Raw genomic sequence first — 23,098 nt, 5'->3', positions numbered from 1 at the left:
ATCCGTCCCCCATGGGCACGGCTGGGAACCTTGGGCAGGGACACAGGGCATGGATGTCTCGGGTGTGGTTCCCAAGCCCAAGCCAAGAGGGCCCCAGAGTCTGCGAGCCCCTGGCCTGGCTGCCCTGGCAGCCATTAAAGATGCCAAGAGGAGAAAGCAAGTTGGAGAAGACTCTGGACTGAATGATCCCATCGGCATTAAAGGCAGAGAGAGAGAGAGAGAGAGAGAGAGAGGGAGGGAGGGAGGGAGAGAGAGAGAGAGAGAGAGAGAGAGTGTGTGTGTGTGTGTGAGAGAGAGAGAGAGAGAGAGAGAGAGACGTTGTAGCATCTTGTCTCTGAGCCCTGGCCTGGGCCTTTGTTTCCTAGAGGCCACAACACTGATAACTGCCCCCTCCTTGCAGACCCACCTTAGCATAGAATTTGACGAGATGATGCCTGTGATGTTCTTAACAGGGCGTGTGGCCGGTAGACAGTGTCCAGGAAAATCTGGTCGTGATTATTACTGCTTACCAAAAAGAGTAACCATAGATGTATCAACACGTGACAGTTTTCTCTGGGGGGTAGAATTATGGGTAATTCATTTTTCTTTGTAACTTTGTAGTGTTTTCCAACTTTTCTACAAGTATGTGTTGCATTTTATAGTCATACTGAAAATGGCTGTTAACTTAAAATTTCTTTGAAAACAAATACAAGGAGAAACAAAAAAGCCCGCAGGGGTGAAAATACCATAGTTCAAGTCTGTCTTTTCAGAAGACATAGGACCCCCCACGGGGCTTTGACCTCCTCCTTTTGGGCCTGTTGCTCAGTGTAAAATACACTGCAAGACACCATCTGGACCCCCAGGGGACAGCAAGAAGTGCGAGGCGTGGTCTTACCTCCTGGGAGCCCACAGGCCCCCCAGAGAGACAGAGACGGACCTGATGCAGAAAGTGGCACATCCTTTAGACGCAGCCCAAAGGTCGTTTCCTTGAAAGGTCCTCACCAGCCTGTGCAGTGGTGACCACAGCTGGAAATGACACCAAAGCACTCCTACGGAGAAGCAGGCTGATCGCTGGGGCAGAGGCTTGCAGAGGAGAGACCCTTAAGCTGGGCCTTGGGAGCTGGGTGGATTTGGGAGAGGAGAGTGCAAGGCCAGAGGCAGGTCACCAGGGACACTGAGGGGCACGGGGTCCGCACCGGGCCCCAGCCGCCTCTGCCCGATTCAGTGTTCCCCGTTAGAAGATGGCTGTGAGGCCCAGTCTCCCCACCCAAAGTGTGGGTCCCGATAACTGGCCCCTTAGGAAGTGGGGTTTTGGTGAAAAAGGGACAAGTGGAGGGGGAGAGGGTCTGGGCGCCAAGCAGCCAGGCCTCAGCTGTGCCCAGATCTGGCTGCAACCCTGCCTGGCTTCTTGCAGGAGAGCAGCAGCTCGGGGCACAGTGCCCGTCTCGCTCAGAGGCGGGGGCAGCTGTGTGGTGGCCATCCCTGCCCAGCGCGGACCTTGGCTGTGCAAGCCTGTGTTCCTGCAGGGCGGCAGGGCCTCGGTGCCTGTGGGTCCTGTTGGGCGGAGACGGGCACTGGCTCGCCGTGCTGGCAGCGTCCTCTTGGCCGCCCCATCCATCCGCTCTCCTTTCCTCTCCACCCCCCTCCCCAGGTCGCCTGCTCCTACGTTGGCTGCGGAGAATCCTTCGCTGACCACAGCACCATCCACGCGCAGGTGAGCGTGGTGGCCGGGAGCATGGGCGCTGCGGTCCGACAGCCCAGAGTTCAAACGCCAGCTTCGGCCGCCCCCAGCACCGTCTGCCGCTCTGGGCTCCAGTGGTTATATGTGTAAAATGGGAAGAATCACGGTGAAGAAGCAAGAGAGAATGCTGCTGCAGCCCCTGGCACTCCTGGCCTGTGGGGGGAGCGGATCCTGAGCTTCTAGGCCTCTGACCTGATGGGGCTTTTTCCTGAGGCTGGAGAGCTCACGCAGCCCTGAGGCAGGCCTGGGGCACCCATTAGGCCACTGCATCCTTCTGATTTTGCATCTTGCCCTCTAGGCCAAAAAGCACAACCTGACAGTGAACCTGACCACGTTCCGGGTGTGGTGCTACGCCTGTGAGAAGGAGGTATTCCTGGAGCCTCGGCTGGCGGCCCAGCCGCCGGGCCCCTCGCCCAAGTTCTCAGAGCAGGTGAGTGGGTGCGGGCACCAGCTGGGGAGACGCCCAGGAGGGTAGGGCGGTGGGTCCCCGATGGCGTCCATTCCTGCTCAGCGTTCCCAGCTGGCTTTGAGGAGCTCGTGTCAGCGAACGCCCGCTGAACCCCAGCCCTGGGCGACACGGAGGTGCCTGGAAGGAGGGCGGCCCTCCCGCAGGGAGTTTGTAGGCCTCGGGTGAGCCCAGGGCCGTGGGGCGGGGCACACCCTCCCTGGCCTGTGGAGAGCCCCTGGTGACGGTCCTGCAGCCGCCGCTCATGGGGAAACGCCCGGAAACCTCCCGCCCCTCACCAGGCAAGGCACACGCGGGGCGCCGAGCAGCCCTTAAAGGAGGCAGGCGGGTGAGCCCAGCCCGGAGCCGGCCTCGGGGAGCAGTCAGAGAGCCGGCCCTGGAGCCCTGGGAGGCCAGGCGTGTGTGCGTGTGTGTGTGTGTGTGTGGAGACCAGGCGTGTTTGCATGCGTGTGTGTGTGTGTGTGCAGTGCTGTCTTCACGTTGGACAGTGACCATCACATAATGGGTGCTTGATAAGTGTATATAGAATACGTTTGTGGACCTGGTAGATATTTATGATTTTTTACAAAAAAGGCTCTGAAGAAGTATATACAAATCCTGTTTTGAGGGTGTATGTGTATTAACAGTTAAAACGCTACATAGATAAGATAGACGGTCAACAGTGGTTGTCTCAGGAAAGTTGGATTGCCTGTTGTTTTTTCTGTGTTTCTGTTTTTTCCCAAATTTATTATAAATAAATTATTACTACTCATTATTGTAAGTAAAATACAAGTCACGGAGTTCCCAGGGCAAGGCCACCAATGCCCTCTCTTTCCACGGTGTCCTCTGCTCGGATGGGCTGGCTCAGTGCAGGCTGGGGGCCTGGGCTTCTCCCCTGACCCTGAACCCCAGCGGGGGAGGCACATGGGCCTCTGACCCCAACCCCTCTCCCTCCTCACCCCCCTAGTTTACCTCACTCTGGTTCTCGAACACAGGACTCTGTGCCGCCCTCGCACCCTCTGAAAGCTGTCCCCATTGCCGTGGCTGACGAAGGAGAGTCCGAGTCGGAGGACGATGACCTCAAACCGCGAGGTAACGGCCCCACGTGCTGCGCTGCCTGGGCAGGGCGGGGTGGCCTGTGGGGCACGAGGGCTTCCCTGGGGTGCCCGCCGCTGCCCTCAGCCTTGTACAGCCATGTGCCCCTGGGCGGGCCGGCCCCTCTGCACCCAGGCCGCTGCCCCTGCTCGGTGCTGACAGTGGGCTGGGCTGGGCGGAGGGTGGAGGGGTCCGTGGGTTCCGTACACTGCAGTAACCAGAGCTGCTGGGAGTGGGACCACGTCAGCGGACTCGGCAGGTTTCCGGGGTGGGTCCAGGGGACTCAGAACCATCCTCTACGGGTTCCTGCTGTGTCGAGATGCTCACCTTCCCCTTCCTCTGTGTGCGCTGGTCTCCCAGGCCTCACGGGCATGAAGAACCTTGGCAACTCCTGCTACATGAACGCAGCCCTGCAGGCCCTGTCCAACTGGTAGGTTGCGCCTCATCTGGGAGTTGGGGCCCCCAAGCCGGGTTCTGTATGTTGCCCACAGAAGCCTGTATATGGATACACATCAGAATGCCCCAAACCACACATGCCCTCTGACCCAGCAATCCCTCCTGTTGGAATTTATCCTAAGGAGGTACCCTGAGATGTCGAGAAAGCTGTCTGTGCAGTGAGGTGCATGATTCTGCCGTTTGCTGGAAACAACTTAAAGGTCGATAAAATCATACATTTATTGTAGGGAAGCCTTACAGTGAGTTCAGGAAAAAATGGTGCAGGACAATGTTTATTAAAAAGAGGAGGAGTTCAGAAGATGATAAGTAGGAAAAAGGAGGTTATAAACCTTTGTTTGGTGCAATCCCATTTTGGAGGGAAAATATTATTTTCCATCTAGGATAGGGTGTCCACTCCCTGAGGCTGGGACATCTATTCCTGGCACTCAGGGTCTCCCACCTAGTAGGGGTTCAATATGTGTGTGTGTGTGTGTGTGTGTGTGAGAGAGAGAGGAGGGAGGGATGGGGGATACGCATACATAGAAAAGTCTAGAAGGATATGCCCCCAGATCTACAGAGTAGCTATCCTCACGTAGTAGGATTAAGGTCAATTATTATTGTTTGCTTAGTATTTTTAAGTTTTTCTACAGTAAATGAGTATTTCTTATGTAATAAGATAACAAAAACAAAGAAAAGGGGAGTGGGGGAGATGCTTTTGGGCTCAGGAAGGTTTCCAAGAAGGGGCTGACGGGAGGACAGGCAGTGGTTCCTCTCGTTCACACAACAGTCTTTAAAGAAAGACCTTATTTCCAAACACAGTCACATTCTAAGGTACAGGGGTTAGGACTTCAGTGTATGAATTTTTTTTTGTTTTTAAATTTTTATTTACTTATTTTTGGCTGCTTTTGGGTCTTCGTTGCTGCATGTGGGCTTTCTCTAGTTGCGGTGAGCGGGGGCTACTCTTGGTTGTGGTGCGCGGGCTTCTCATTGCGGTGGCCTCTTGTTATGGAGCACGGGCTCTAGGCGCACGGGCTTCAGGAGTTGTGGCACGTGGGCTCTAGAGCACAGGCTCGGTAGTTGTGGCACACGGGCTTAGTTGCTCCGTTGCATGTGGGATCTTCCTGCACCAGGGCTCGAACCCATCTCCCCTGCATTGGCAGACGGATTCTCAACCACTGCGCCACCAGGGAAGCCCTCAGTGTATGAATTTGGGGGGATACAATTCAGCCCATAACAGGTGGTGTCCTTCAATGCCTTCTGCAGGCATTTCTGGCTCCAGGGGGCCACGGTACATCCCACATAAGACGCTTTTGCTTCTCCATCCGGCTCTGTGTAAACAATGCCACGCTCCCCTTCTTTTCTCTTCTGACCTGGCTCCCTGCCCCATCCCCCAGCCCCCCACTGACCCAGTTCTTCTTGGAGTGTGGAGGCCTGGTGCGCACAGACAAGAAGCCAGCCCTGTGCAAAAGTTACCAGAAGCTGGTCTCTGAGGTCTGGCACAGGAAACGGTGAGTTGACCGAGTCCCTAACCTGGGGCAGGGGTGTGGGGATGGGTTTTCTGTCGGCCCTTTGATAGTGCACTTCCTGTGCCTTCAGCCTCTCACCATCACTTGCTGTGTTTTACCCTGTGCAATGCTTACATCAGCCCTTCGGGCTGTAGGTCATAGCCAACTCTGTTTCACAAATTGGGGAACTGAGGTTCAGAAGATTTAAGGATCTCGCTCAAGATAGCACGTCTTGTGAAAGGTGGAGCTAGAATTTGAGCCTGGTGTTGACTGAAGATGGCAGCATTTTGCAGCGTGTGTGCTGAGGTCCAGAGTTGTGTGGTGACCACTCCTAGGTCTCAGCCACATCCGCGCACGTAGGAAAGGATTTCAGAAGTGGCTGGCACTGACGTCCAGCGGCTTTAGCTCAGTGAAAAAGGACTTTAAGGACCAGAAGCCTGGGTTAGATCTGTTTCTCCAGGAAAAGTTAAAATTGGGACTAATTTAAAGTGAGTGCTGGGAATTCCCTGGCAGTCCAGTGGTTAGGACTTTCCCTGCTGTGATCCGGGTTCAGTCCCTGGTCGGGGAACTAAGATCCTGCAAGGTGCGCGGTACGGCCAAAAAACCCCAAAACAACAACAAAAAAAACCTGTGAGTGCATAGAAACATATTAAGTGTAAAAGCAGATTATTAAACAGTGTGATGCAATATAATTCCAATTCTAAGAAGCCACATTTAAGTGTTTACCTGCATGTAATTTTGTATATGCGTCTGTATTTTCGTGGAAAAATCTGGAAATCTTAATGGTAGTTATCTCTGGGTGGCGCTGTTAGTTTTGATGATTCTTTGTTGTGCTTTTCTGAAATTTTCTGTTTTTCAATCATGAACATGTATATATTTTTTAAAGCAGCTGTCATTTTTATTTATTTTTATTTATTTATTTAGCCGCGCCACGCCGCGTGCGGGATCTTAGTTCCCCGACCCGGGTTTAGACCCGTGCGCCCTGCAGTAGAATCGCGCAGTCTTAACCACTGGACCGCCAGGGAAGTCCCCATGTATTACTTTTGAAATTAGAAAACCACAATAAATATTTTATAATGAGAACAGTTTTGGAGTAGGTTGTCAAGGGCTGGTGGGACGTGATGCCATCCCAGTCAGGAGCCTTTTGCCTCACTGAACCGTGACTTGACGTTTTCCTTGACCTTAGAGACGTGCAAACTTGCTGGTGCTCCTGGCTAGGTTAGCACCTCCCAAAGTTGTAGTAAACGCATCACTGAGTCTGATCTGGCTGTACTGGCTGCCTGGCTGCCCTCATGGGCTTGAGCAGCTCAGAGCAGGCCACCTGTACTAATGGGTCTGGTCTTCCTACAGCCCCAGCTACGTGGTTCCCACCAGCCTGTCCCATGGGATCAAGTTGGTCAACCCGATGTTCCGAGGCTATGCCCAGCAGGTAGGCCGTCCAAGCTGCCCGGGGGACACCCAGGGCTGTAACTTACCAGGCCTGGCTTTGAAGCCAAGACCAGTGTGGAAATCGGCAGCAGCAGCTCTGCTTTGCCAGGCAGGGCTCCTGGATCAGACCTGCTGCCTGAGCCCTTCACCTGCGTGGGGACGTCGGGGCCTCCCGGCAACCTGGTGTTCTCCCCACTCGACAGATGGGGAGACTGAGGCTCAGCGGCCAAGTCCTCACCCACTTACCACGTACCAGTTACACAGCTCTTACATGGCAGAGGGGAAAGTTGACCTCAGGCAGCCTCATCTCCAGGCGTGTGCACCTCAGCACTCACTCAAATCAGCACGTGGTTTCTTGTTCCCCAAGTCGCAGGCAGAATTTCACTTTTATTAAAGTAAACATTTTGATGACAAGTTTTTGTAAATCTAGAGAATCCCTCTGAAACCAGTGATATCTTTCTATGGTGTAAAATCCTGGGCCCGAGATGAAGCAGAATGCAGCCACACACCTCCCCCTGCCCCAGGCTGACCGTTCAAGTGGTCCAAGTCCTGCCCCAGAGTGGGGTTTCGCTGCTGCCCTGAACCTGTTTGCACTGCCGACGCTGCTGCCTGCGTGGGGGGCCCAGGAACAGAGCAGCGGTCACTGAGGGATGCCCTTGGCCCCCTCCTTCGGCCCCCACTCTCCCCAGGGTGAGGGCTGCTGGGCCTTTCTCTGCTCACACCCTCAGTTGGATGAACACTTGGCCTCTGCCTGAGAAGCCTAGCGTTGCCTCTGCACCGCCCTTTCTGGGGGGTGATAATACCCACGGTGATCAGAATCCACCGTGCACCATTTATTAAGTGGTCAGTACCTGCCACATGAGTTCAGCCCTGTTTCTACTCACAGACCTCTCACGAAGTGGGCCCCGTCATCACCTTCACGTTATAGGTAAGGAGCTGAGGCTCAGAGAGGTTCTACAAGTGGCTCAGGTCAGACAGCGCACAGCAGCAGGGACGGGATTTAGGCTTACCTGAGCCGTCCCTCACCCCAGTGCTGCCCTCCCTGTACAAGGACCCCTGCTGGCCCTCAGGCTCTCGGCGAGGACACCGCGGGGCAGGGCTACTTGGCCGCTGCCAAACGTCCACTCGACTCCAAAGCATCCCTTTCTGTGGATCTTGGACGTAGCACAGGGGATGTTTCTGAGTCTGAAACATACAGGTAGCCATAGGCCTCTCTGAATGGCCAGAGGATGCTGTCCTGCTTCCACATGGCTTGAGATTTTAGCCATGAACACAGGGTACTTTTGTTAAAAGGAAGAAGCAGAAAGAAAAGTAGATGATGTATTGAGCGCCTGTTTCTTCAAAGAACCTTTCAGTGTCCCTGACACACAGGACACACACCTCCTGCCCCCTCCCTAATGCTCAATGTAATCCAACCAGAGCCCTCTCCTCCCTCTGCTAGAACTGAGAAAACGAGGCCCTTCTCTCCATATCGGTGACCCGAGGCTTTGGGTGCTTGGCTGGGTCTGGCCACTGTGTGATCCCCGCCTCGTTGGGCAGGAGTTGGGCTCGGGAGCTGCTTCTGACATCCAGGCCAGGGGCTGTGAGGGACAGGACTGGACTTTGAACCCAGTGGCCCCGCACAGCACCAAGTGTCCCCAGCTGTCAGAGGCCGGCCACCATCATCTTCTGACCTTTTAAAGCGCCTCCTGTGTGCACTGCTCATGGCTGGGCCAGTGGGCAGGCTGTGCCAGAGGCCTCGCTGCCCTGGCTTCCTCTGGGTTATGACGTAGTCACAGCATAGTCAGAATAACAGCGTCACTGCTGGGATTTGAGACCCGGCCAACCTAAAGAGGCACCTTCGTCCGAGTCATGCCCAGGCCTGCGGGAAGCCTGTTCTCCTGCACCAGTCACAATGGCAGGGGAAGGCGTGGGCACGGGGGCTGGCGAAGGACTGGAAGGGCAGAGAGAACCAGAGGCAGGTCAAGGATGCAGGCAGCCTGGCCTGCCGGGTGGCATTGCTCCCTCCCTATGGAACTCAGCTGAGCGCTCCCCTGCAGACGCACTCACAGTGTCACCTTTGTCCTGCTCGGGCTCCCTGCCCACCCTCACTGTCCCCTCCTTTAGGGAGCGAGGCGACTTTAATGGCTGAATGCGATACGTCCCCTCTCTCCCATGCTGAGTTGGAAGCAGGGCCGCAGGTGATGGAGAGCAGGAGCTGGGAGTCAGGTGGACCTGGGTCACCGCCTCTGCTCTGCCATTTCACAGCGCGAGACCTGGGAGGGGTCGGCCAGCCTCTCGAGCCTCAGGGTCCTCCTCAGTAGGAGGGGGGTTAGGACAGCAGTGTTGAGGAGGCCACTGTGAGGGGTGCCCGAATGGCCCCCCGGCATCCGTGTCGATGCCGCCCCTGGTTCCAGGACACCCAAGAGTTCCTGCGCTGCCTGATGGACCAGCTGCACGAGGAGCTCAAGGAGCCCGTGGTGGCCGCGGCGGCAGCGCTGACCGAGGCTCGGGACTCGGACTCGAGCGACACGGATGAGAAGCGGGAGGGCGACCGGAGCCCATCAGAGGACGAGTTCCTGTCCTGTGACTCCAGCAGCGACCGCGGTGAGGGCGACGGGCTGGGGCGTGGCGGGGGCGGCCCCCAGGCTGAGACGGAGCTGCTGGTCGCGGATGAGGCGGGCCGCGCCATCTCCGAGAAGGAGCGCATGAAGGACCGCAAGTTCTCGTGGGGCCAGCAGCGCACCAACTCGGAGCAGGTGGACGAGGACGCCGACGTGGACACCGCCATGGCCGCCCTGAACCAGCAGCCCACGGGCACGCAGCCGCCGTCACCGCGGTCCACCAGCCCCTGCCGGACACCAGGTACCAGCCAAGCCCCTCGGGGCCTCGCAGCCCCGTTTGTCCGGCTCCTGCTGGGGGGCAGGGCACCCACAGCCTGCTGGCTCAGCTCCCCCCCACCCTGGGGGCTCTCCCGTGAGACCCGACTTACCGGTGAGAAATCGGGTAAATGACGTGTCCAGACTCACTTGGACTCAGAGCCCGCCTGAGCCCTCCGCTGGGAACGGGAGGGGTGTGGACAGCGCATTCTGCGTGGGGCTGGGGGGCTGGGGTGGGCCCAGGACAGGGGAGATGTGGTGGGTTCAGGCCTCAGTCCCCTTAGGAGGCGCTGGCAGGTCTTCCTGACCAGGCCCGGCGCCGGCTCGGCTGCCCTGCCCCAGCACGGTCCCCCCTTTGCCCCCAGAGCCGGACAACGAGGCCCACATGCGCAGCGCCTCTCGCCCCTGCAGCCCTGTCCATCACCACGAGGGCCACGCCAAGCTGGCCGGCAGCCCTCCTCGTGCGAGCCCCGTGAGGATGGGGCCGTCCTACGTGCTCAAGAAAGGTTCGGAGGAGCGGGCGGGGAGGGAAGGTGGGCAGGGCATCCCCGCGCGGAGCTCGGGGCTGGGCTGGAAGCCGCGCCTCTGGCTGCCGTTTTTGGGTTTGGAGCGCTCTTTACCAGGGGCTGGGCTGCCGTCTGCCTCACGCGGTGTCTCTGAAGCCTGCTAACACGGCTGGGACACGAGTGGGGCCCCATCCCACAGACGATGAGTGAGGCACGGGGAGGTGAAGCGACAGCCAGTCACGTGACTCATACAGATTTGACTCCGAGTCCCAGCACCCACCCCTTGCCCCAGACAGGCCAGTGGGGGCTGCGCCTAGCCTTGTGCTGTGCCCCCAGCCCAGGTACCGAGCGCCGGCAGCCGGCGGCGGAAGGAGCAGCGCTACCGCAGCGTCATCTCAGACATCTTCGACGGCTCCATCCTCAGCCTCGTGCAGTGTCTCACCTGTGACCGGGTGGGCGCCCTGGGGGAGGGGAGGGATGCACCGGGGTCCTCACGCAGCTTGGGGGTTGGGCGCTGCTTCTCTGCCTGGTGCCCCCTGCCTTTCTCTGGGGGTGGGCCCCGGTTGTGGGCCTCCCGTGTCCCGGGCTCGGGAGCAGGCTCTCTGCCCCACACCTGCCCTCTGGTGGCTGGGGTTTGGGGTGCAAACTCTGGTTGGTCTGGGCAGGACGGAACCCTGGGAGGTGGAGACCCAGGCTGACCTTCGACCCCACAGGTGTCCACCACGGTGGAGACATTCCAGGACCTGTCGCTGCCCATTCCTGGCAAGGAAGACCTGGCCAAGCTCCACTCGGCCATCTACCAGAACGTGCCAGCCAAGCCGGGTTCCTGTGGGGACAGCTCCGCCGCCCAGGGCTGGCTGGCCTTTATCGTGGAGTATATCCGACGGTACGCCACCTTCCCGCCCGCTGGAGACACAAGACCACCCAGGCCTGGCCTTTCTGGAACTCGCAGGCTGACAGGCGACAGACCTTTAACAGCAAAATACAAGCTTTTGCAGGGTTGAGAGTGTAGTTCGGAAGGGAGCTTGAGGCTGAAGGGAGCTCGGGGGTTAGCAAGTGGGGTGGGAGTGCTCCTCGGCCGTCCTGGGATGGCCCGGTTCGGGTGGGCCTCTGGATCGGAAGGCAGGTGACGATGGAGAGTGTGACCAAGTGGCATCTGGAAAGGAGGGCGGCGGCTGGAGTGCAGGCCTGGCCCTGTGGGGAGCGCGGTGGTGGCCTTCTGGAGTCCCCACTGTGTGCCCCGAGGCCAGCTTTACCTGCCTGATGTCAGGAACCTGTACTCTGCCCAGAAGAAAGGCCAGCGTGATTGGGGCCCCTGCACAGATAAGGAAGGCGAGACTCGGGGGGGAAGTGATGTCGCCCTTCCAAGGACACGGAGCTGCTGGCTGGCGGTCCCAGGCTTCTGGCTCCAGACTGCGGCCCGTTCCACCCACTGGGCCAAGCTGCCCGTCTGGGCCCAAACAGACACCAGCCCAAAGGCCCCCACATCTTACTCTCACTGAGGCCCCGGCAGCACCCCCGCCACCCCCTTTCTGTCTCTGTAGGTTCGTGGTATCCTGTACCCCCAGCTGGTTTTGGGGTCCGGTCGTCACCCTGGAAGACTGCCTCGCTGCCTTCTTTGCCGCTGATGAGCTGAAGGGTGAGTGGACCCTGCCAGGCTGGGCCTGGGACTGCACACTCTCGCAGCCCCACCGCCTGTACCTCTTAGGGGTTCACCTGTTTTCCTTCCTTTACCTATTCGGTGGACAAAAAGGATAACAGTCTTTAATTTTGCATTTCCTTGATTATTGATGAGCGTGAACTTTTTTTTTAAAAGTGTATTGGCTATATTTCTTATTTTAGAATTTCCCATTCCTGTCCTTTCCCTGTTTTTCTGTTCAGTGATTGGCATCTCACTAACTTCTGGGAAAACTCTTTTTGTTTAATTTTTAATTGTGGTAAAAAGATCTACATAACATAAAGTGAGCCATCAGAACCATTTTTAAGTGTTCAGTAGTATTAAATATATTCATATTGTTGTGCAACCAATCTCCAGAACGTTCTCATCTTGCAGAAATGAAACTATCCCTTAAACAGCAACTCCCTGTTCCCCCTTCCACCCAGCCCTGGGCACCCACCATCCTACTTTCTGTCTCTATGAATTTGACTATTCTAGGTTCCTCATCTAAGTCAAATCATACAGTGATTGTCCTTTTGTGACTAGTCTACGTCTATTAGCGTAATGTCCTCAAGGCTCATCCATGTTGTAGCAAGTGTAGAATTTCCTTACTTTTTAAAAAAAAATAAATTTATTTATTTATTTATTTATTTATTTATTTATTTTTGGCTGTGTTGGGGCTTGGTTGCTACGCACAGCCTTTCTGTAGCTGCTGCGAGCGGGGGCTACTCTTCGTTGCGGTGCACGGGCTTCTCATTGCAGTGGCTTCTCTTGTGGCGGAGCACGGACTTTAGGCACGCAGGCTTTAGTAGTTGTGGTGTGCGGGCTCAGTAGTTGTGGCGCACAGGCTTAGTTGCTCTGTGGCATGTGGGATCTTCCCGGACCAGCGATCGAACCCATGTACCCTGCATTGGCAGGCGGATTCCCAACCACTGCACCACCAGGGGAAGTCCTTCCTTCCTTTTTTAAGGCTGAATAATATCCCATTGTGTAAATGGGCCACATTTTGTTTATTCGTCATCTGTCGATGGACACTTGAGTTGCTCCCACCTTTTGGCTCTTGTGAATAATGCTGTGATGAACTATGGATGCACAGATATCTCTTCAAGACAGTGATTTCATTTCCTTTGGTTATATACCCAGAAGTGGCATTGCTGGATTATATGATCGATCTATTTTTAATTTTTTGAGGAACCGCCATACCGTTTTCCTTGATAGCTGAACCAATTCACATTCCCACTAATAGTGGACAAGGGTTCCCTTTTCTCTACATCCTTGCCAACACTGTACTCTCTTGTCTTTTTAAAAAATCTCTTTCTGGGAATTCCCTGGCAGTCCAGTGTTAGGACTCTACGCTTTCACTGCCAAGGGCCCGGGTTCAGTGCCTGGTAGGGGAACTAAGATCCCACAAGCCACGTGGCACAGCCAAAACTAAACAAAGAAAGAAAGAAAGAAAGAAAAATCTTTCTTTTTGACAATAGCTATTCTAACAGGTGTGAGGTGATATCTCATTGTTGTTTTTATTTGCCTTTCCCTTATGATTAATCATGTTGAGCATCTTTTCATGTACCTGTTGGCCATCTGTATATCTTCTTTGGAAAAATGCCTATTTAGGTTCTCTGCCCATTTTTAAATTGTATTATTTGTGTTTTGCTATTGACTTATATGAATTCTTTATATAGTTTGGATATTAACCCCTAATCTGATATATGGTTTCTAAAATATTTTCTACCATGCTGTAGGTTGCCTCCTCATTTTGTTGATTGTTTCTTCTGCTGTGCAGAAGCTTTTTAGTTTGATGTAGTCTCACTTGTTTATTTTTGCTTTTGTTGCTTATGCTTTTGGTGTCATATCCAAAAAATCATTGCCAAGACCAATGTCAAGGAGTTTTTCCCTGTGTTTTCTTCTAGGAGTGTTATGGTGTCAGGCCTTACATTTAAGTCTTTAACTGATTTCAAGTTGATATTTGTGAGTGATGTGAGATAGGGTAAAATTTCATTCTTTTGCATGTGAACATCCAGTTTTCCCAACACTGTTTATTGAAAAGATTATCTTTTCCCTACTGAGGATTCTTGGCTGCCTTGTCAAATATTAGTGGACCATGTATGCATGGGTTTATCTCCAGCCTCTCAATTCTGTTCATTGTTCTATGTGTCTGTTTTTATGCCAGTACCATACTGTTTTGTTTTGTTTTGAATTTGGTCATGCCGCACGCAGGATCTTAGTTCCCCGACCAGGAATCAAACCTGTGTCCCCTGCAGTGGGAGGGCAGAGTTTTAACCACTGGACCGCCAGGGAAGTCCCAGTACCATACTCTTCTGATAACTGTAGTATTGTAGGAGAGTTTGAAATCAGGAAATGTGATGCCTCCAGCTTTGCCCTTCTTTCTCAAGATTGTTTTGGTTATTTGGGATCTTTTGTAGTTACATGTGAATTTCAGGATTTTTTTTTCTATATCTATGACAACATCGTTGGATTGCTTTGAATCTATAGATGACTTTGGGTAAGATGGACATTTTAACAGTATTTCTTCTGCTGCTCCATGACCACAGGCTTTCTCTTTATTTGTGTCATTGTGTGGGAACAACTCAGTCTTCCTCCTGTGTGTCTCTGTACCGTCACACTACTACCACGCAGCACTTGGGACACCAGGTGTGTGGTGGTTTTTCCACACCAAGCAATTATGCAACACCCGCCAGGTATCCTACAGTTTCACTTGATTCCAACACTATCTACCTGGAGATAGCGTCAGATCCCACAGGTTAAGGACTCAGTCCTACAAGCCCTCCCCCTCCCCAACTTCAGATGCCAGTCACAAGTGCAGGTTGTCACCTGGGCTTCTGACTGGCTGGCTATAGACGGGAGGTTCCAACGGCCCCCTCCTTGGCTTCAATTAGAGCAGCTAGAGTGGCTCAGCTCGCAGAACTCAAGAGAAACATTTTGTTACTAGGTGATTGGTTTATGATAAAAGGATATAACTCAGGAAGAGCCAGATGGAAGGGGCGCATCGGGCAAGGCATGTGGGAAGGGGCACATCGGGCAAGGCATGGGGGAAGGGGCCTGGAGCTTTCATTTGCTCTGAGCATGACCCTCTCCCCAAACTTCCCCGTGTTCTCCAGCCCAGAAGCTTTCCAAACCCCATACTGTTGGTATTTAATGGAGGCTTCTTCATGTAGGTATGATCAATTATTAGCTCCATCTCTAGCCCCTCTCCCCTCTCTGAAGAATGCCGGGTGGTGCTGAAAATTCCAAACTTCCAGTTATGGCTTGGTCTTCCTGGTGGCCAGCCCCAATCCAGAAGCCCACCCAGAGTCACCTCGTCAGAACAAAAGACCCTGCCATCACTCAGGAAATTGCAAGGGATTTAGGAGCTCTGTATTAGAAACGCTGGTCAGAGACCAAAGATTAGAACAAAAGATGCTTCCAGTGCTCTTATCACTTGGGAAATTACAAGGACTTTAAGAGCTCTGTGCTAGGAACCTCTGGGAGAGCCCAATATGTATATTTTCTATTATCTCACATCCACCTTCAGTTTCTTTCATCAGCGTCTCATAGTTTTCAGTGTACAAATCTTTCACTTCCTTGGTTAAGTTTATTCCTATGTGTTTTATTGTTTCTGATGCTTTTGTAAATGGGATTGTTTATTTCTCATTCAGATATTTTATCATTAGTGTATAGAAATGCAGCTGATTTTCGTATGTTGATTTTGTGTCTTGCAACTTTACCAAATTAGTTTGTCAGTTCTAACAGTTTTTTGTGGCGTCTTAAGGTTTTTTATGTAAAAGATCATGTCATCTACAAACAGAGTTTTACTTCCTCTTTTCCTATTTGGATGCCTTTTACTTCTTTTTTTGCCTTTCTCTGACTTCCAGTACTATGTTCAATAGGAGTGGTGAGATTGGGCATCTTTGCCTTGTTCCTGATTTGAGAGGAAAAGCTTTTATCTTTTCACTGTTGAGTAGGATATTAGCTATGGGTTTATCATATATGGCCTTGATTATGTTGAGTGCATTCCTTCTACACCCAACTTGTTGAGAACTTTTATCATGAAAGGGTATTGAAATTTGTCAGATGCTTTTTCTGTATCTATTGAGAGGATCATATGATTTTTATCCTTCATTCTATTAATGTAGTGTATCGTGTTCATTGATTTGCGTATGATAAACCATCCTTACAACCCAGAGATAAATTCCACTTGATCATGGTGTATGATCCTTTTAATATGCTGTTGAAGTCAGCTTGCTAGTATTTTGTTGAGAATTTTCCCGTCTGTATTCATCAGGGATATTGGCCTGTAGTTTCCTTTTCTTATAGTGTCCTCATCTGGCTTTGCTGTCAGCATAAAATGAGTTTGGGAGTGCTCCTTCCTCTTCAATTTTTTGGAAGAGTTTGAGAAGAATTGTTAATTCTTCTTTAAATGTTTGGGAGAATTCACTGGTGAAACCATCTGGTCCTGGGCTTTTCTTTGTTAGGAGTTTTTTTTTTTATTACTGCTTCAATCTCCTTAGTCATTGGTGTTTTCAGATTTTCCATTTCTTCATAATTCAGTCTGGGTAGGTTGTATGTTTCTAAGTATTTATCCATTTCTTCTAGGTTATCCAATTTGTTGTGTTGGTGTATAGTTGGTCATGGGAGTCTCTTTTGATCCTCTATACGTCTGTGGTGTCTGTTGTGTGTCTCTTATTTCATTTATAATTTTGTTTGAGTCCTCTTTTTTTTCTTGGTTAATCTAGCTAAAGATTTGTTAATTTTGTTTCTCTTTTCAAAAAAACAGCTCTTAGTTTCATTGATTTTTTTTTCCTATGGTCTTTCTAGTCTCTGTTTTATTTCTGCTCTAACCTTTATTATCTCCTTTCTTCTGTTAACTTTGGATTTAGTTTGTTCTTCTGATTCCTTGAGGTGTAAAATCAGATTGTTTGAAAGCTTGCTTTTTTCTAAATATAGGCATGTATTGCTATAAAATTCCCTCTTAGAACTGCTTTTGCTGTATCCCATAAGTGCTAGTGTGTTGTATTTTCAGTTTTATTTGTCTCAGGATACTTTATGATTTCCTTTTGATTCCTTCTTTGACCCATCAGTTGTTCAGGAATGTGTTGTTTAATTTCCACATATTTGTGAATTTTTAAGGTTTCCTCCTGTTATTCATTTCTAGTTTCATACCATTGTGTTTGGAAAAGATATTAGATACGATTTCAGTCTTCTTAAATTTGTTAAGGCTTGCTTGATGGGCCAACATACGATCTATTCTGGAGAACGTGTGTGTGCACTTCTGAAGAACGTGTATTTTGGTGCTGTTGGATGGAACGTTCTGTTTATGTCTGTTAGGTTCATTTGGGCTATAGTGTTATTCAGGTCTGCTGTTCCCTTGTTAATTTTCTGTCTGGATGATCTATCCAGTATTGAGGGTGGACTACTGAAGTTTCCTACTATTATTGTATTGCTGTTTATTTCTCCCTTCAGTTGTGCTTTAATATTCAGGTGCTCCAATGTTGGCTGCCTATATATTCACAATGGTTACATCCTGTTGATGAATTGACCCCTTTATCACTGTGGGGTGACCCTCCTTGTCTCTTGTAACTGATTTTGGCTGAAAGTGTATTTTATCTGATACAAGTACAGCCACTCCTGCTCTCTTCTGGTTACCACTGCATGGAATATATTTTTCCATCCCTTCACTTTCAGCCTCTGTGTGTCCTTGAAGCTAAAGTGAGTCTCTTGTAGTCAGCATGTTGTGGTTTTATTTCTAAAGCATAAGTCATTATGTGCCCTTCTCCCCCATTTTCCATCCCTGCTAACCTTTGTCTCTGTATTTTACTGCCCTAGGTGACAACATGTATAGCTGTGAACGGTGTAAAAAGTAAGTGTGTGCGTTCTAGAGGCTTCTCCCCGACTTCCCGTTTCCATCTGTGGTCCATCTGTGTTCCACGTACTTCCCCCGGGCTCCCCCAGATAGCTTGACCTCACAGAGTGAGCTGGGTGGGAGGGGTGCTCCCCTGCCTGCCAGCCCCCTCCCTGGGACGCTCACGTCCCCCACTCTCTGCTCCCAGGCTGCGCAACGGCGTGAAGTACTGTAAGGTCCTGCGGTTGCCAGAGGTGAGTGGGCAGCCTCCCGCCACCTCTGCCTGCCGGGCCTTCTCCCCCCCGAGCGGTGCCGTGCAGGGCAGAGGCCGACCCCCTCCCGGACTCAGGAGGCCCGTGGAGACTGCTGCTCTGGCTGGGCGACCCCCCGGGAGGGTCTGGCTGGTGGGGAGGCTTGTTGCTCGGTGTGTAGCTTGGAGCCCGGCTCCTTCATCCCTCAGCACGTCTCGTGTGGGCGGGAGGCAGGTGTGGGGCGCCGAGGGCACCGTCTGGAGTGAAGCGTAGGCGGGGCTGTTGGGAGTGCCTTTCCGAGGAAGTGGCATCTGAGTGGGGCCTGAGGACATAGGCAGGGGTCGGCCTGGTGGAAGGAGAGCGGGGAAAGAACAGGTGGGCAAAACCCCAAAGCAGAAGCGGGCTTGGCCGGGGCTTGTGGCTGCAACGAGAGGAGTGTGGCCCGACGCGGGTGCCAGGCTGGGCTGAGCAGGTCTGGGGAGCCTTGGCGGAGAAGCCTCCTACAAGTCGGCGCCCACAGAACTGGTGGCCAGAGTTCTTGGGATGGTCAGCTCGACGGGCCAGTGCCAGCTTCCTGTACAGACCAGCCCAGTGCTCGGGGACAGCGCATCCTGACCGCCAGTCCCGTTAGTGCAGCTCAGCTCTGTTGTCACGTCTGCCTTTATCCCTGAAAGCTGGCCTGGCCCGGCTCCCACGCGTGGTTCTTAAGTGTATTCAGAGTCAAGGGCGGGGCCCTCAGTTCGCCTGGGTCTCCGGAAGGCTCTAGCCGCTACGTTTCTTGTCTTCCCCTGGGTGACAGGGCCTGAGTGGGTCAAACAGCGGACTAGTGGGTGTCCCAGAGCCCTGCTCCGAGGCCCCCGTCAGGTTACCAGGGGTCCCAGGGCCCTGGCCAGCCCCGGAGTGACTGGCACCTCCCCTCCTTCCCCCCAGATCCTGTGCATTCACCTGAAGCGCTTTCGACACGAGGTGATGTACTCATTCAAAATCAGCAGCCACGTCTCCTTCCCCCTGGAGGGACTTGACCTGCGCCCCTTCCTCGCCAAGGAGTGCACGTCCCAGATCACCACCTACGACCTCCTCTCGGTCATCTGCCACCACGGCACGGCAGGCAGTGAGTGCAGCCACCCGGCCCCACCCCGGCCCCACCCCGGCCCTACCCCGGCCCTAGGGTGTTTGTCACCCCTGCCTCTCCGGCCGCAGGTGGCCACTACATCGCCTACTGCCAGAACGTGATCAACGGGCAGTGGTATGAGTTCGACGACCAGTACGTCACCGAGGTTCACGAGACAGTGGTGCAGAACGCCGAGGCCTACGTGCTCTTCTACAGGTGGGGCCCGGGCAGCGCGTGCGGGGCTGAGGGACCGCGCCTGCGCCCCAGGACTTCAGCCGGTGCAGGTCGGGGTGGTGGCGCCTGCGAGGGCTTTAGGCCAGGGAGGAGTAAGGAGTTGGGTTTTTAAGAAAGAGCCCGCTGGCCGCTGGTGGGAAAGCTGGAAACCCAAGTAGCCGAGTTGGGTTTTCTCCGGTGGTCCCGGTGGGAGGTGATGGCGGCCGCCACTCTGGCAGGGGCGGCGGAGGGATGCTGCGGGGTCCGGGAGGCGGGGCTTTCCTGCATGGGGCGTGGCTGCGGCTCCTGATGTGCCCCCACCCCAACGCCGCCGCCCCAGGAAGAGCAGCGAGGAGGCCGTGCGGGAGCGGCAGCAGGTGGTGTCCCTGGCCGCCATGCGGGAGCCCAGCCTGCTGCGGTTCTACGTGTCCCGGGAATGGCTCAACAAGTTCAACACCTTCGCCGAGCCGGGGCCCATCACCAACCATACCTTCCTCTGCTCCCACGGAGGTGAGGTCGCCTTCTCTGCGATGGGCCACGGGGCGGGTGGGCCGCGCCCCAGCTCTCCATCCTGTGCCTTCCTCCGCAGGCATCCCGCCCAACAAATACCACTACATCGACGACCTGGTGGTGATCCTGCCCCAGAGCGTCTGGGAGCACCTCTACAACAGGTACCAGCGGCCGCGGCCGGCCTCTGCCGTCCAGGCCGGGCACTCAGCTGGGCGGGAGGCGGGGCCAGGTGGGGGGATGCCTCCGTGACCCCACGCTGCGCTCACTCAGGCAGCAGGACAGCACGCAAGCAGTTGTGGGGTGCCCCTGGCAGCCTTGTCTGCATCGGAAAAGATGCCCGCCTTTGGGGGCATCCAGCCAGACCCTCCCAGTCACAGGGGACGGAAAACTGGTCAAGCCAAAGCAGGGTATTGGTCCCTCTCGCAGACAGTCGGGCTGCTGGCCGCCGGGCAGCCTGGGCGGTGTCTCTCCCCAACCCCGTGCCTGGCTCAGGGGGCCGGGGGCGTGTGCTTCCTGGGGCCTTCCAGGTTCAAGTCCGTCAAGACCCAGAGCGTGTGACTCTGTCGTTGAGGGGTGAGCCCCTGGCCGGGCTCGGGTCACTCTGGATCCGGGAGGCCGGCTGTGTCGCGGCCGAGGGGGTGGTCAGACGGGCGGGGAAGGAGAGGCTGGGGAGACTCGCTGGACTGGCTTTGCTTCACCCACTCACAGCTCAGGCACGGCCTGTGCCCTGTGGTTGGCGGATGGGTCAGAACTCCACAGGGAGCGGCATCCCCAGGTCCTGTGGGGGGAGCCCCCCGCAGAAGGATGTGCAGCCTCCCGTTGATGCCGTCCTTAGAATCAGGCCAGGCAGGCTTTGGCCGCCATGGCTCCTGCCCATTGAGCACATCTGTGAGGCTCCCCTGCGGCGGGCACTGTGCCGGGTGCCGTGGGTGCTCAGGTGCGCAGGTAGCCGTGCCCATCAAGGGAGGCAGACGCGACAAGTAAACAGGCCGTGCATAGGGTGCCCAGGGGCCCAGTGGCTGGGCCAGGGCAGCATCAGGGAGCCTAGCTCTCCCGCAGGTTCTCTGCTGCCTTCCCCACGGGGGCCTCCCCTCAGGGTTCGTGACTCCCTCTCTCTCTGCACCTCCCGCCCTGGTGCAGGTTTGGGGGCGGCCCTGCCGTGAACCATCTGTACGTGTGCTCCATCTGCCAGGTGGAGATCGAGGCGCTGGCCAAGCGCAGGCGGATCGAGATTGACACCTTCATCAAGGTGCCTGGGGAAGGGGGTGGGCGCGGAAGAGCCGGGGGGCTGAGTGCAGTCAGGCTCTGTTTGGAAGAATCAGGGCGGCCCGAGGCCTGGCCTGACATTGAAGAGTTTCACTGGCGGAAGGGGGTCGGGCTTAGCGAGTTCAGGTCCCTCTGCTGGAGGCTGTTAGGCAGCTGGTAAAGGGATAAGTGCTGCCGTTAGGGGCCGGATGGTTCTTCATTGTGCGGGTTGTAGGATGTTTAGCAGCATCCCTGACCTCCACCCACTCGATGCCAGTGACAACAAAAATGACCTCCAGACATGGGCGGGTGCCCCCTGGGGGCAGAGTCCCCCCCGCACGCCCCGCTTTGGGAACCACTGGGCTCTACAAACTGACACGGAAAGGTGCATCAAGTGAAAAAAGCAAGTTGCAAGATAGGACCCAGCATGACCCCATTTTAAGGAAGGGGACTTCTGCAGGGGACATGGGGGTGTGTGAGGACTGAGGCCCCTGGTGCTGCTCAAAGCAGGGGGACTCGGGGACCCTCCGTCGTTCAACAGTCCAGGGTTGGACTGTTAGATACCCTGCTTTGTGGTCATTAAATATGAGACGTCAGACCAGTTAAGGAGTGAGCAGGGGACACGTTCTATTAAGTTGGGGGGGGAACAGCATCTACCGTCTGATCTCAAGTGGCTTTTTGAAAAGTTATTAACAAGAGATTCACCCAAATGCTAGCAGCAGTCATCTGAGTGGTGGGACCGTGGGGGATGTTTCTTTTCTTTGAACTCGTCTGTGCGTTCGAAACTTTCTCTGAGTATCTAGTGTTTGGTAAGAGTCCGGGGTGGGGACTGACCAGTGGGGAGTTGGATAGTCACGCTGACCCTCCCCTCGGCCCCGCCCAGCTGAACAAGGCGTTCCAGGCCGAGGAGTCGCCCAGTGTCATCTACTGCATCAGCATGCAGTGGTTCCGGGAGTGGGAGGCCTTCGTCAAGGGCAAGGACAACGGTGAGTGAGTCAGATGGCACGTGCCTGCCACCCCCCACACCAGGAGGGGCCTGGGGGCTGCCGACTGCTGGGAGTGTCCCAGGAGGCAGAGGTGGGGCGCCCAGGATCTGTGCCTGCCCGGCAGGTTTTCGGTGTCACCCCTTCAGGCACGCGCCCTCTGGGCAGGAGCGCTGTCCTCACCCTGGCCAGGCCTCCTCACTGCAGCAGGACAGAAGCCATCTGGCTCCGCCCCTTACCCTCTGTCTGCAGGTGCCCAGGGGTGGCTGCTCTTCCCTCCTGCCAGGCCCTTTCCCTTGGGGACTCTGTTGCCCTAAATAATAGATTTTAGTTGACAGATGGCTTCAGACTCTTAGGAAAGGACTTGGACACCATGTCCTCTGATCGCTCGCTTTACAGAGGTGTGGAAACAGGCCCCAGCAGAGGGCCGCTCCCAGAGTCCCTCACGGTCCCCGGCAGGGAACAGCTGAGCCCGAGCCGCGGCCTGCATGCGGCCACCCTCACCGCCCCCGAGTCCCACACTCGGCTCCCAGGCCAGGCTTTGGAGCCTGGCGGGGTCAGCAGAGCCAGGAGCTTCTGCGCACTGGACATCTGCCCTTTGGAGCATAAGCACCAGGACGCGGGAAGGGGGAGGGGCCTCCCTAGTGGCTGCGGTCGATCAAGAACCCGGCTCCAGAGTCGCAGCCCCACCTCGGGCCCTGGCTCTGCCTTCTGCCAGCGCTGAGCTGGGCGGTCACGTCGCCTGCCTCACCTCACCCAGTTGTTGAGGGTTGAGCTAGTGGGGCGCGTGGGAAGGATGCTCAGTAAGCACAGCTGCCATCAGATTAGGACAGTGTCCACCTGGCACTGGGCAGCTACCCTACCCCCCCCCCCATGCTAAGGTCTGAAACTAGGGTGCGAGTCCTCAAAACTCCCTCTGCTGGGTCCAGGGATGCCACAGTCCCTTCTGGCTCTCAGACTCGTGGAGATGAACATTTGGTGCCCTAAGCACCTCAGCCCGTGAGAGCTTCACACTGACTCCTTGGGCCCAGGACAGCCTCTCCGGGATCACAGGTGTCGGTGGCACACTTTGAGAATGGCTCGTATCTGTTGAGGGGTGGAAGGCTGTGGCGGAGGAGGGGACTGGGCTTTCTTCCAGTTGCTGCAGAAGCCCAGAGGCACTGAGCCTGAGCCCTGTCTGTTCCAGAGCCCCCCGGGCCCATTGACAACAGCAGGATCGCACAAGTCAAAGGAAGCGGCCACATCCAACTGAAGCAGGGTGAGAGTCTCACCAGCCCCAGCCCTGGCCTCCCAAGCC

General features: G+C 54.8%; 1 protein-coding gene across 5 annotated transcripts in view; it reads left to right on the top strand.

Moving 5' to 3' along the window:
• Nucleotides 1–23,098, top strand: part of USP20 (ubiquitin specific peptidase 20) — a 47,276-nt gene that overhangs the window by 22,051 nt on the left and 2,127 nt on the right. For all 5 annotated transcript variants that reach the window (XM_081237766.1, XM_081237764.1, XM_081237765.1 and 2 more), the window contains 20 exons: nucleotides 1,631–1,693; nucleotides 2,019–2,150; nucleotides 3,161–3,257; nucleotides 3,621–3,690; nucleotides 5,090–5,203; nucleotides 6,551–6,629; nucleotides 9,025–9,472; nucleotides 9,852–9,992; nucleotides 10,329–10,444; nucleotides 10,706–10,878; nucleotides 11,537–11,631; nucleotides 17,473–17,506; nucleotides 17,697–17,742; nucleotides 18,670–18,850; nucleotides 18,940–19,066; nucleotides 19,404–19,573; nucleotides 19,653–19,734; nucleotides 20,714–20,822; nucleotides 21,702–21,804; nucleotides 22,988–23,059. In XM_081237766.1, the coding sequence (XP_081093892.1) occupies nucleotides 1,631–1,693; nucleotides 2,019–2,150; nucleotides 3,161–3,257; nucleotides 3,621–3,690; nucleotides 5,090–5,203; nucleotides 6,551–6,629; nucleotides 9,025–9,472; nucleotides 9,852–9,992; nucleotides 10,329–10,444; nucleotides 10,706–10,878; nucleotides 11,537–11,631; nucleotides 17,473–17,506; nucleotides 17,697–17,742; nucleotides 18,670–18,850; nucleotides 18,940–19,066; nucleotides 19,404–19,573; nucleotides 19,653–19,734; nucleotides 20,714–20,822; nucleotides 21,702–21,804; nucleotides 22,988–23,059 (2,452 nt within the window). The remainder of the gene's footprint in view (nucleotides 1–1,630; nucleotides 1,694–2,018; nucleotides 2,151–3,160; nucleotides 3,258–3,620; nucleotides 3,691–5,089; nucleotides 5,204–6,550; nucleotides 6,630–9,024; nucleotides 9,473–9,851; nucleotides 9,993–10,328; nucleotides 10,445–10,705; nucleotides 10,879–11,536; nucleotides 11,632–17,472; nucleotides 17,507–17,696; nucleotides 17,743–18,669; nucleotides 18,851–18,939; nucleotides 19,067–19,403; nucleotides 19,574–19,652; nucleotides 19,735–20,713; nucleotides 20,823–21,701; nucleotides 21,805–22,987; nucleotides 23,060–23,098) is intronic.

Source organism: Mesoplodon bidens (assembly GCF_964165515.1).
Source record: "Mesoplodon bidens genome assembly, chromosome: 6".
NCBI classification, from domain to species: Eukaryota; Metazoa; Chordata; class Mammalia; order Artiodactyla; family Ziphiidae; genus Mesoplodon; species Mesoplodon bidens.
This window is presented reverse-complemented; position numbering and strand designations above follow the sequence as displayed.